The 14,560-nt window shown below is 35.0% G+C and overlaps 1 protein-coding gene across 1 annotated transcript in view; it reads left to right on the forward strand.

The window, feature by feature from the left end:
- The window catches only part of LOC139093826 (tetraspanin-6-like), a 36,133-nt gene extending 21,594 nt beyond the window's left edge, over positions 1-14,539 (forward strand). The window contains exons 2-4 of the mRNA XM_070644669.1: positions 11,759-11,947; positions 13,407-13,580; positions 13,693-14,539. Coding sequence (XP_070500770.1) covers positions 11,774-11,947; positions 13,407-13,580; positions 13,693-13,983 — 639 coding nt within the window. The 5' untranslated portion in view covers positions 11,759-11,773 and the 3' untranslated portion in view covers positions 13,984-14,539. The remainder of the gene's footprint in view (positions 1-11,758; positions 11,948-13,406; positions 13,581-13,692) is intronic.
- Positions 14,540-14,560: the final 21 nt, after the last annotated feature.

The raw sequence follows: 14,560 nt of genomic DNA on the forward strand, positions 1-14,560 counted from the left end.
TAAAATAAATAGGAAATAAAAATGCGGGACTTTAGTTGGAAATAAAATCTTTGAAAGGGAAACATTTGTGTGCGCAATTGTAAAAATAATATTTGGAAGTATTTTGTGGAGTTGAGAAGTTTTGAAGCGCATGGCAATTTTTAGAGCAGGTTTTAGAGTTTCTTGTTATTTTATAGATGAATCCCGCCCAGGAGGCTCACAAAGTAGAAATTACCGAATAGCTGAACTCATACAACTCTGACTCTAAGATTAGGCTAGATTCGACAAAATACGACACCTGGCTAGAGTTAAGTCGAACTGGAGTCGGATTTTCTGCCATTTCTTTGTCGTGCTTTCTGAGTTAAGAGCTCGTAACTAGCAAATTTCATACAAAATTGTTTCAAATCCGGTATAGTGAACACAATCATGAATTCGAAATTCGTTCGACAAACAGGAAACAAAGCCTAAAACTAGTGAATAAAAATTACAATTAAAATCGTACGATTGAAATCGAAATTAAAAAAATTGCATTGAAAAAATCGTACGATTGAAATCATAATTTAAATTCAATTTCAATTACAATTATGATCGTAGGATTTAAATTATTGCGATTGAATCGTGTTAATTTCGATCTTTTTTTTAGGATCGAAATTAAACGATTCAATCGCAAAATTGGGATCGAAATTAATTGTATGAAAATTTTTTTGTGGGTAATGATTATGATTAATTTTGAAGGATATTGATTCGGATTCTAGACTGTTGTTCTTTTGAAAATGTTGATGGATTTAAAATTTATACTGGATCTGCAGGAACAGCTGAATTTTCTGCTGATTTGCTGATTTTTCTGTTGATTTTCATTTAATTTCAACAGAATTCTCATTCTTTTGGTTGTTTTATTAGGAACTGAGTCCTTTTTGAATACAGCGATTTCATATTTTGGTTCAGTGAGACTATATGGAGCTTAGCATGCTTAAAGGAAGTAGCGGAAGTGCTTAGTTCCTGAGATCTGATCACATGCTTAAAAAGTCATGATTCGTCGAGAAATGAAATAAAAATATTTTTGGCAGTTCCAGCCAGTTGGACATAGCCAGTTATCAATCAGCCGTTAATTGGAAGTTATTGATTATGTATGAAGTAACATGTGTCTATTAATTTTCAGGATGTTTATCGGTTTAAAGAAAAAGGCTAATTTTTAATCACTTCCACACGGTTCCATCTTTGATCCAGAGCAGAATAGAATATAGCAAATCGTCCAAAAAGTAACTGTTTATGTCCAAATGTTTTGTAATCTTGATTACTTTGATTTGTTTCTAAAATATAATAATATTAATGATGACTGGCTATGTCCAACTGGCTGGAACTGCCAAAAATATTTTTATTTCATTTCTCGACGAATCATGACTTTTTAAGCATGTGATCAGATCTCAGGAACTAAGCACTTCCGCTACTTCCTTTAAGCATGCTAAGCTCCATATAGTCTCACTGAACCAAAATATGAAATCGCTGTATTCAAAAAGGACTCAGTTCCTAATAAAACAACCAAAAGAATGAGAATTCTGTTGAAATTCAATGAAAATCAACAGAAAAATCAGCAAATCAGCAGAAAATTCAGCTGTTCCTGCAGATCCAGTATAAATTTTAAATCCATCAACATTTTCAAAAGAACAACAGTCTAGAATCCGAATCAATATCCTTCAAAATTAATCATAATCATTACCCACAAAAAAATTTTCATACAATTAATTTCGATCCCAATTTTGCGATTGAATCGTTTAATTTCGATCCTAAAAAAAAGATCGAAATTAACACGATTCAATCGCAATAATTTAAATCCTACGATCATAATTGTAATTGAAATTGAATTTAAATTATGATTTCAATCGTACGATTTTTTCAATGCAATTTTTTTAATTTCGATTTCAATCGTACGATTTTAATTGTAATTTTTATTCACTACCTAAAACCTTAACTCGAAGGCCAAATGTAGTAATGTTTTCAGATGCCTCAAATAAAGTTACTCTTCATATGTCAGTGATTGTTGAAATTACTTAAGTTCTAGACTCGCATACTTAAAGGACTCATGGCATAGAACAGCCGGAAATTAGTGGTTTTAGGCCTACTCTTGCCAAATTAGATTCCTTGTCTGAAACATGCTTGCCTAGATACATTATTTTTAGCCTTTTCCTGGCTTATCGTCTTCCAAAGCAGATCACATAGCATACAGTAGCTCATAAGCTCAAAAACAAGAATTTTTACTAGACAATCCGAAGAAATTCCTATCCCATTTTTCCAGGTATTAAAGTTTAATATAGAATGAATCACTATGAAGTAAGAGAATATGATAAAAAAAGAAATCATAAAGTTCACATAGCATATGAAAACATATAAAAAATGTAGTATACGATAGAGAGAAAGATAAACATACTGTGACTTAGTAAGATGACAAAAAAAGGAACTGAAAAACGACAACAGAATCTAATTTATTTCAAACATTTATTTTGAACGGAGACGAGGAAGGGAGATGGAAAGAAAAGCAATCGTAAATTCCTAACAACTCCACGAGCCAACTCTGACATGAGGGATGAAATAAATATGTTTGAGAAAATTAAATGAAAAAGCAACAAATATGACATTGTATGTACATGATACATATATTGTATTGATGCATACTGGGTGGAAAATTTGAAAAATGTTCAACAATATTCCTTACCTGATTAAAATCGATTTGGTAGATTGGATAGCTTAACATATTGAATTATTGGACTTTTTTGACAAATTGTTGCCTACAACATGTCAAATTGTCACTTTAAGGCTTATTTTCGCCCACGAAAAACAAGATTTATACCCTTGTATCTCTCAAATTCCACTTGGGACTTACTTTTTATCTCCTACTAGAGATTCTTCTTTTATTCATAGCCTTAAAGATGCTGCTTATCTTTAATCTACTTCCTCCAACTGTGAAGAGACTTTTTTGAAGGAATTTTAGGTATTTTTATTAAGTTTGTAAGTTTCAAAGTTTTTCAATGTTGGTTCATTTATTAGATTGTCATCTCTGAGGACACGAACTTTCTTAAAAAGATGTAATTTTTGCCCATAACATTAACTTTTGAGAATTTGAGTCTTCTTCCTTTACTACGCAAATAGTAACCATCAAATGTGAATATTCTTGTGCTTGTTACAATTTCATGGAATTTGGATTATTTATTTTCATTAAATTAGGAACTGAAATTTTGGTTTAATAATTGTCAAGTAATTTCTTGAGGGAATTTGAATTTAATTTTGATTTAAACTAGTTAATCATCCCGAGCAACATAAATGAAGAAGACACCACTTCAAAGCTTTTAAGGTTACGATGAAGCTCTTTTATTAATACTAGACCAAAGCCGACTCCGTGAAAAATTCAAATAGCTGCCAAACTTAAGGAGCTTCTATTTTATACCAAAGAATGTGCTTAGTGAAGCCTTAAAATCTCTTCCTTCTTCATTTGTGTCACTGGGACCTTAATCTTAATAAATATAGGGCATTATTTTATCAAAAGTATCCAGGGTCTTAGGCAGAAATTACTTTCTCTAAGTGACTTCTTTTGAATTTAAAGAACGAAAGATATTGAAATATATTTGTTGTCGACACCCTCCCTCCCCCTTCTCCTCTGACTATGCCTCTGGTAGTATCCAAGATTAATCAACACTTAATGTAACAGTGAGGCTCTTAACTCTAAGTGACGACACAACGTAGGAGGAAGAGTTCATGTTAAAGCCCATAGCAATCCATATGGATTCCAAACTTAGTGTTGCTGTTAAATAGAGCCTTTTGTTGCAAGAATGCCATATGGAATTCAAATCAAACTTTATCTCTTTTAAATTGAAGCTAGTCCCCGTATCTATGCCGACTTGGTGTAAATTCGACACTATATTCAATTCCACGAAAACTTCATACCAATCCTACCAAATTCAACCTCAAACTATGTTATAATCTATTAAAAAGCTCAAAGCCATACCTACAGAACCACATCCAATAAATTGCATGCATTTTGATGATTTTTCTATTATTAATTCACTAATTGCAATAAAAATTCAATATTTATGACTGTGGCAGAATCATAATAAATTCCATTAAAAATCCCACACATGTAGAACTCCATCAAAAAATATTCAAATTGTTGATCTAACAATAAATTTTGCACAAGCAGTAGTTCCAACAAAAAAAAAATGCAAAACTAGTAATGAAGCGGATCACCCTTCATGGGAATATTCACACCATACGTAGATCAGAAAACTGTATCTGTGCAAGAATTAAAAACACAACTTGAACAAAATAATTTATTTATGAAATAAATGTGATAAATAATGATTACTTATAGAGTAACTAAAATTATTTAAATGAATGAACTGCGTCCGAACCATTTCTCTACTCACGGCAACATATATTCATAGATATGCAGTTTCTAATGCTTGGGAAAATTTTCACGCCTTCACTCGCTTCGCTCCGTTCAGGTCGCAAAAATTTGTGAGCTTCGCTCAACCAAGTCCGAACTGCGTTCGAACTAATTAAGTTCGAGCTTCGCTCGAACTATTTTTCTACTGAGCTACGCTCGCCCGACTTGGGTAGATTACAGTACTTTTATAGATCACTATACAAGCCGGGCTGAGCTTCGCTCGCCCGACTTGGGTAGATTACAGTACTTTTATAGATCACTATACGAGCCGGGCTGAGCTTCGCTCGCCCGACTTGGGTAGATTGCAGTACTTTTATAGATCACTATACGAGCCGGGCTGAGCTTCGCTCGCCCGACTTGGGTAGATTACAGTACTTTTATAGATCACTATACGAGCCGGGCTGAGCTTCGCTCGCCCGACTTTGGTAGATTACAGTACTTTTATAGATCACTATACGAGCCGGGCTGAGCTTCGCTCGCCCGACTTGGGTAGATTACAGTACTTTTATAGATCACTATACGAGCCGGGCTGAGCTTCGCTCGCCCGACTTGAGTAGATAACAGCACTTTTATAGATCACTATACGAGCCGGGCTGAGCTTCGCTCGCCCGACTTGGGTAGATTACAGTACTTTTATAGATCACTATACGAGCCGGGCTGAGCTTCGCTCGCCCGACTTGGGTAGATTACAGTACTTTTATAGATCACTATACGAGCCGGGCTGAGCTTCGCTCGCCCGACTTTGGTAGATTACAGTACTTTTATAGATCACTATACGAGCCGGGCTGAGCTTCGCTCGCCCGACTTGGGTAGATTACAGTACTTTTATAGATCACTATACGAGCCGGGCTGAGCTTCGCTCGCCCGACTTGAGTAGATAACAGCACTTTTATAGATCACTATACGAGCCGGGCTGAGCTTCGCTCGCCCGACTTGGGTAGATTACAGTACTTTCATAGATCACTATACGAGCCAAGCTGAGCTTCGCTCGCCCGACTTGGGTAGATTACAGTACTTTTATAGATCACTATACGAGCCGGGCTGAGCTTCGCTCGCCCGACTTTGGTAGATTACAGTACTTTTATAGATCACTATACGAGCCGGGCTGATACACATAAAATCAAGATCCATACAACTTCTAGACCCATAAAAATAAGATCCAGTAAGGTCCAGTTCACTTCCAGGCTATCAAAATGAGATCCAGTAGGATCCATACAACTTCCAGATACATAAAAACAAGATCCAGTAGGATCCAGTTCACATCCAGACCATTAAAATGAGATAAAGTAGGATCCATAAAACTTCCAGATACATAAAAACAAGATACAGTTGGATCCAGTTCACTTCCAGACCATTAAAATGAGATCCAGGAGGATCCAGTTCACTTCTAGACCATTAAAATAAGATCCAGTAGGATCCAGTTCACTTCCAGACCATTAAAATGAGATCCAGTAGGATCCATACAACTTCCAGAACCATAAAAACAAGATTCAGTAGGATCCAGTTCACTTCCAGACCATTAAAATGAGATCCAGTAGGATCCATACAACTTCCAGATACATAAAAACAAGATCCAGTAGGATCCAATTCACTTCCAGACCATTAAAATGAGATCCAGTAGGATCCATACAACTTCCAGATACATAAAAATAAGATCCAGTAGGATCCAGTTCACTTCAAGACCATTAAAATGAGATCCAGTAGGATCTAGTTCACTTCCAGACCATTAAAATGAAATCCAGTAGGATCCATACAACTTCCAGATACATAAAAATAAGATCCAGTAGGATCCAGTTCACTTCAAGACCATTAAAATGAGATCCAGTAGGATCTAGTTCACTTCCAGACCATTAAAATGAAATCCAGTAGGATCCATACAACTTCCAGATACATAAAAACAAGATCCAGTAGGATCCAGTTCACTTCCAGACCATTAAAATGAGATCCAGTAGGATCCTTACAACTTCCAGAACCATAAAAACAAGATCCAGTAGGATCCAGTTCAATCCAGACCATTAAAATGAGATCCAGTAGGATCCATACAACTTCCAGATACATAAAAACAAGATCCAGTAGGATCCAGTTCACTTCCAGACCATTAAAATGAGATCCAGTAGGATCCATACAACTTCCAGATACATAAAAACAAGATCCAGTAGGATCCAGTTCACTTCAAGACCATTAAAATGAGATCCAGTAGGATCCAGTTCACTTCCAGACCATTAAAATGAGATCCAGTAGGATCCTTACAATTTCCAGAACCATAAAAACAAGATCCAGTAGGATCCAGTTCACTTCCAGACCATTAAAATGAGATCCAGTAGGATCCATACAACTTCCAGATACATAAAAACAAGATCCAGTAGGATCCAGCTCACTTCCAGACCATTGAAATGAGATCCAGTAGGATCCATACAACTTTCAGATACATAAAAACAAGATCCAGTAGGATCCAGTTCACTTCCAGACCATTAAAATGAGATCCAGTAGGATCCATACAACTTCCAGATACATAAAAACAAGATCCAGTAGGATCCAGTTCACTTCCAGACCATTAAAATGAGATCCAGTAGGATCCATACAACTTCCAGATACATAAAAACAAGATCCAGTAGGATCCAATTCACTTCCAGACCATTAAAATGAGATCCAGTAGGATCCAGTTCACTTCCAGACCATTAAAATGAGATCCAGTAGGATCCATACAACTTCCAGATACATAAAAACAAGATCCAGTAGGATCCAGTTCACTTCCAGACCATTAAAATGAGATCCAGTAGGATCCATACAACTTCCAGATACATAAAAACAAGATCCAGTAGGATCCAGTTCACTTCCAGACCATTAAAATGAGATCCAGTAGGATCCATACAACTTCCAGATACATAAAAACAAGATCCAGTAGGATCTAGTTCACTTCCAGACCATTAAAATGAAATCCAGTAGGATCCATACAACTTCCAGATACATAAAAACAAGATCCAGTAGGATCTAGTTCACTTCTAGACCATTAAAATGAGATCCAGTAGGATCCATACAACTTCCAGATACATAAAAACAAGATCCAGTAGGATCCAGTTCACTTCCAGACCATTAAAATGAGATCCAGTAGGATCCATACAACTTCCAGATACATAAAAACAAGATCCAGTAGGATCCAGTTCACTTCCAGACCATTAAAATGAGATCCAGTAGGATCCATACAACTTCCAGATACATAAAAACAAGATCCAGTAGGATCTAGTTCACTTCCAGACCATTAAAATGAAATCCAGTAGGATCCATACAACTTCCAGATACATAAAAACAAGATCCAGTAGGATCCAGTTCACTTCCAGACCATTAAAATGAGATCCAGTAGGATCCATACAACTTCCAGATACATAAAAACAAGATCCAGTAGGATCCAATTCACTTCCAGACCATTAAAATGAGATCCAGTAGGATCCATACAACTTCCAGATACATAAAAACAAGATCCAGTAGGATCCAGTTCACTTCTAGATCATTAAAATGAGATCCAGTAGGATCCATATAACTCCCAGACACATAAAAACAAGATCCAGTAGGATCCAGTTCACTTTTACACCATTATAATAAGATCCAGTAAGATTCAGTTCAATTTATTTTTTTGTTTGTTTACAAAAATGTATTTTGCAATAATCGACTATAATTTGGACCAAAAAAAGACAGTTTTTTACATCTTGTGCCTCAATGGAAGCATCTTATGGCTCCAAAAACAATACAGTTCTTGCCATACCCATTTCCTACCAGAAGCAAAAAACCCGAAGTCTTAGTATTGAGTTTGAAGAGAGATATCGTGCTGATTAACTAACTAACTAACTAACTAACTAACTAACTAAATAACAGAAAGTGTTTTTTTGCGATTTCTCGGCACAGGAAGCACCAATCAAGATGCGGTTTTCACTGTTGGATTGGTATTTTCAGGCACAGACTTTCCACCATTGGAAATATTTGTCAATTCTGTAAGCCTGATGCAGGAAATTAAAAAAACTGAAATTTTCAAATACCAAAAGCAATATATTCACCCAAATTGAAAATTTGGTGTGAATATGATTAGAATTTTTTCCTAAATCATTTCAACCCTAAATATATCATTCACATTCTGTGCTGGTTCCAAAAGTTTTTTTTTCTAAAAATTTCATATCTTGATGTTCTCAAAACCACATGCGCTGCTGTTTCATGTTCACTGCAGATTTTTTTCATTTTATTTAGTTTTTTATGCTGATTGCTTTTTTAGACATTTGCATGTCACAAAATATGAGCTGAGATATGGTATGTGATGCTACATACATATTTATGCTTATCATTTCCTTCATTTCATTAATTTTTAACACATTACTTTTGATTAAATTATAACATTTTGGTCAATATGTATGAACCTTAAGGGACATATTCTGGATCCAAATTTCCATTTTGGGGATATGTAAAGTATGTCACGAAGTTAGATCTAATGCAAGTCAGTAATGAACATTTGATGGTTCATCTAGCCATGGCAAATAATACTGTTTTAAAAATTCAGATAATCTAAATGTCATTAAATATTTGTGTTACTGAATTTCCCCAATGAAACATGTTGACCCATTTCAACTAGAATTTATTCAGTATGTAATCGATTATGTAAAAAAGAAACTTTGTGGAGGGATAAAACCATTCAAGGAAGCTCCCAAGCGGTTGTAAACTGTAAAAGTTATAGCATGACAGTCTAGCCATTGGTGAAATTATGTCTCATAGCAGGGGCGGAGTCAGAAATGCAAAGGGTCGATGATAGGGGCCGATTTATCCGGAGATTTGGCGCGATACGGCTCGGTATAAGTAGACCACTATGACGGTGCAGGTACACCACTTTACCGCCAGGTGTACCATATCCATGACCGGAAAAATCGGCTCAAGAAATGCAAAACCATAGCCAGAAACGCCAGGGAGAAGGGAAGTAAAATGTAGATCATTTGCCTTAAAAACCTCTAGCAATTTGAAGAATTTTATTCAAAAAAGAGCGATTAAACCCCCCTATAACTCCTCTACTCCTCAGTTGTGCCCCTGCCTCAAAGTTTCTTATATTCAATCGATTCTAGTCCATAAAACCTAATCCCTGCTTCGTGATATTAAACAGCAGTTTAAGTGTCATTCGAGTTTCAAGACGCGTTTTAGATGAGTGATGATTTTATGGATTTTAAATGTTGTAGGATATAAAAGTTTATTTCAAAGCTTAAAATCCAGCATAACTTCCTTATCAAATATTTTGTAGCTTTTAGAATGAAACATCCTAGACAATACTTAGAGATTTAACCCAAGGACATCACCAGTTCCTTCTTTGAATATTTAACGAGCATTGCGTCAAACATATCATGTTAAATGCACACTTCCTCGAGGTCAAATCATTCCATTAAATTAGGATTTTGAATTTATTTCCCATTGCGTATCTTAAATTATTCAATGACTGTATCCCCAAAACTCAAATTTTGATGAAATGCTTTATACGCAGTTGTTAAATTTTTACGACTTTATTTTATAATTGATCAAAAAAAGGTGAATGTATCTATACAGCATAAAATATCTGATACTCGATGGTGATAAAAAGCAGGCAGCAAGTTTGTCATGAGTCGTAAAATAAATAGGCAAAAAATATTAAATTATCATATCGAGAGAATTTTTTGTGTATCATAACTTGAATTTTACTGTATGCAAAATGAGTTGACAGAAATTTCATTTCCATTTTATCAGCATATGCAATCTACTGTGAAATGGCAAACCTAGGACTAATATGTTTGTGAATTATGAATCTATCGATATGCGTAGGAGTGTAATTTGTAAGCGATGTGTGACTTTTAAAGGGGGATGTATGATGCCTACAGCAGAATTGTCACCTATCGATTGCGTTATCAAAGGCAAAAAATGATTCACATGCATAATCTTTATAAAAGTTAAACAAATTGGCCTTCTTTTTGGCTTGCCTGACCAAAGACAATACCTAGGCAAAGACACTGCTGAAGGTATGCTTTTCCTCGGCTCTAGGACTGTGTGACAATAGTAATGGCCTTGTAATGTCGTGTATATTGCCCGAATTAATGTCATATCGACAGCACTCTATAAAATGATTGAGATATCGGTCTCTGGTTAGAATCGAACTCACGTACTCAAAACAGAGTGATACAGATTTTCAATCTGTTGCATAATCACTCGGGTACAGAATCCTTACTCTCGCGCTGGCTGATTCACCTATGTATGGCTCAATATCGGATACAGGAGTTTCTAAAAGCTTATTAATTTTATGATCTATATCATTTATGTACGGTTCTCTCTTTGCTTCACTTAGCTTGTATTTAAGGGTAGGTGCATGCTAGGCCAATGCACCCTGTATTAATCAGAGCCTTGTTTGAGTCCGCTTCACTATGTGACTTAGATTAATTATCTCTACTGTAAGACAATGAGAATGGTATATGGTGAAGTGAAGCTAAGAGTGACATAAAGCCACACTCCCTGTGCGTTCATCACTTTTAGGTGTCATCATTTGTAAATGACCTACCAAACAATCAATTTTTGGAATCACATTAAACCTTTTTCACGCTTGTGTTACCAAACATAGCATAAAAAATTCATCTGTAGCATTTTTGAACATATATTTGAAATAAATTGAAACAAATCCATAAATTGATATGCATCATAAAATTTCTAGCAATTTAAACCTGTCAAAAATTGAAAAAAAAATGCCATGTTAGATCTCAAAAGCCACGCATGACACATAAAAATAAATTTACAGTCATTTAGTTATCCAGTTGTCTAGAAAATTTCATTTAATTTAATTGAATTTATACTGAACTGACAACAAAAACTTGACCATCATCATGACATTCATTTATGTTCATACACTAGAAATTGAATCAATACCGATACTGTAACAGATTTCACATAAAGAGACCTTAAATTTTTTTTTTTTTTTGTGTGAATCGTAAAAAAAGCGTACTGATGAAAAATAATCGATATTTTTTGTGTCCAAAATGCCATCTCGTCGATATCATATACGATGTCAATTTATTACAAGAGGATGGTGTGGACGAACCTGATGAAGAAAAAAAAAGAATCGACAACAACAATACAATTTTCAAACACTTTATGATGAAAATTTAATGACATTTTTTTCTCTCTTTCTCTTTTTTTATATGGATGTACCTCCGGTTGTCGGATGATGCTGTGCACTTTTTATTTTGTTCCTTTTTCTTTTCTTCGTCATCTCTTTTTGTTCGGGCTCTAAAAATAACAATATAATAAAACATACACACACCCAAAAAAAAAACAAAATCAACAAAAATGATAACGGTTAAGGTTTCGGGCTTAGCAATGTTGGCATCGGGCATCTGGGTTCAAATTGCCCTTCATCGTTACATGGAATTGTCTACATACTATACAAATACATTTCAAATCATACTTGTCGGCACGGGTTTACTTATACTATTTGTCGGCACAATCGCATGCTGTTGTACAGTTAAAGCACAATCATCGCTTCTTTACTTGGTGAGTAACATGATTGTTTCAATTTTTATCCATTTTTATATATTTTTAGAATCAAGTCATTTTTTAAGATTGAATGGAAATTGGATGACTTTTGAGATTTTTTGGGGGTTTCTTTTGACTGGAGATTCCTATTAACTAGAGGTTGCTTTTGACAGGAGGTTATATATGTGTCAAGCTGTGAAATTGCATAAGTAGCCTTAATGGTAGTCCTTACGTGTCAAAACCCCTTTAGCAAGGTCCTTAGGGCCTGTTTGTCTGTATACACCTAACCCTTAACCTGCACTTATATGATGTATACCCTAGAGCATATCTTAGGGTAGAGATAAGGATAGGTGTATATCTTGAATAATTGTAGGTCTAGGTGTATTGTAGGAAATGGAGAGAATAGATATAATTTACGAGAAACTGGCCCAGTTCTTGTTCAATTTTTAAAGCTTCTTTCGATTTGGCCGTTCATGATAAGCTTCTCCAGGTCGTACCGAGGCCAAGCAGAACTGGAAAGCCTAGGTCTTGTCTCTGGAAAACATCGGAATTCTTTGGTTCAAGAGCATTAATCGCAACACCTTCAATTTATAAGTCTGGGCCCTAAAAACACTTACTTACTTACTTACTTACTTACTGCAACCATGTTCCAATATGGAGCTTAAGTTACAACAGAAGGTTTTCCATCTGACTCTGTTGCTGGCTCTGTCACCTAGTTTGTACAACTTCTCTGTCCGCACGTTGAGCTGACATTCTTTCCTAAAAACATTATGTGTTGAATACATGTCATGTATGCAAGACAGAAACTTACAGATTTCCCAGAATATATTTTCAAACCACAGCTTCAAGGACTTTACAAAATACAGAACCAATTTTCTAGGAAGTAAAATATACTTAGAATTACTTTGAATAAATCCAGAATAACAAATATTGACAATTAGGATAGCAGACTAATATTGTTATCAAGAAGTCAGAATCAAGCAGCTTTCAAGCCCAAAAGCAACAAAACAATTCTGTAACGATTGTGTAATCAGATTAAGATGTATAAAAATCAGAAACTCCCAAAAAATCGAAAAATGTCGTCCAAATGCCATCAAAATAAACAAAAAGCAAAAAAGTCATGAGAAAATCACGACAATCTCACCCTTAAAAATAGAAATGGTTAATCCCCACATGTGTATCATGTGTATGGTATGTGCGTATCCATAAAGTAAACAACAAAGAACAAAAAAAAACAATGGAAATATGTAATGGTATCTTATATTCATTGTTATTCATTCGAGAGAGATATACATAATGTTTTTTTGTTATTTTACTGCCTTTTTCCTCTCTCTGTTGTTGTTGCTGTCGGTGATGTTAGGAGGGAACACACAGAAACTAAATTAATTATGCAATACTAATTTCGTTTTTATGTTTCTTTTTTGCTTGTTTTGCTGTCTCTTACATACACTCTACTGTATAAACTATCACAACACAGTATTCTGGTTTTCTGGCAGTTATTTTGATTGTAGAATTAACTTTAGCCGTAAGCTTATACACGTACAAAGATCACTTAACGGGTGGTTTACGAAAGGGATTGAATCAGAGTCTTCACAATTATGGGCCAGCTGCCGTTATGCAATCTGCAGATTTTGATGCCATGCAAGAGAATGTAAGTAGCTCGTAAATTAATTTACATCTTCCCATATCCATATACAGTACATATTAAATATTCATGGTAATTTAAATAAACACCAACTTTATTTCTCATGGAACGTGTATAGCTTGGATGTTGTGGAAATACAGACTATCGTGATTGGTATACATTATCACCACCACGACCAGTACCACGCTCATGTTGTCGTACACCGGGACCTGTACGATGTGATACACAAGATGAGACACAAATTTATAATCAAGGATGCTTTTTGAAAGTGACACAATATCTCGACAAAAATATTGGACGAATATCATTTTCAACACTCGGATTTGCAATGTTTCCACTTGTCGGATCAATTCTATCAATTGCATTAGCAAAGACAATCAATAAAGCAAAATATGAACAGATGGCATAAACTTCGCTCTTTATCATGTCCCTCATTCAGGATCCCAATTTTATTTGATTTTTATTACGCACCGTAGAGCTTTAATTCGCACATAATCGTTCATTTTTTTAAAGAGACATAAAAAATGTTTAGAAATTTTCGTTGTATTCTTCTAATAAAATATAGAATTGGGACTGTTGATGCTGCAAGTTTAAAAAAAAGAATGAAAATGTATATTTTGGGATTTCTCAAGTTTTGCTATGATAATGCATCACCCTTAATGGGATTTGAGATTTCTCCATTTTCGTTTTTTTTTCTTGTGCAGTGGATTCAGAGTTGTTGCAGTTTGTGGAGCTTGTGGTGTTTTAAGGCAGGTCTGAATATTTCATGAATTGAATACAAGATCTCTATGTGGTTATCTTGGTCTTAAAGTGGAAAATTCATGATGCTGTCAAGATGATGACACAGAAGTCAACATTAGAGCTTTCAAGCAATCAACAACTCTGAAATCAAACAAAATAAGATCTGATGTAGAAGAGTCACAAGCAACAGTCACGTAGATGTTAATCTATATGTGATTTCGATTTTTGAGCACATAGTTGATTAA

The sequence above is a fragment of the Chironomus tepperi genome, unplaced genomic scaffold (genome assembly GCF_022539635.2).
Source record: "Chironomus tepperi strain 1889 unplaced genomic scaffold, CSIRO-AGI_Ctep_v1 contig_341, whole genome shotgun sequence".
Classification (NCBI taxonomy): domain Eukaryota; kingdom Metazoa; phylum Arthropoda; class Insecta; order Diptera; family Chironomidae; genus Chironomus; species Chironomus tepperi.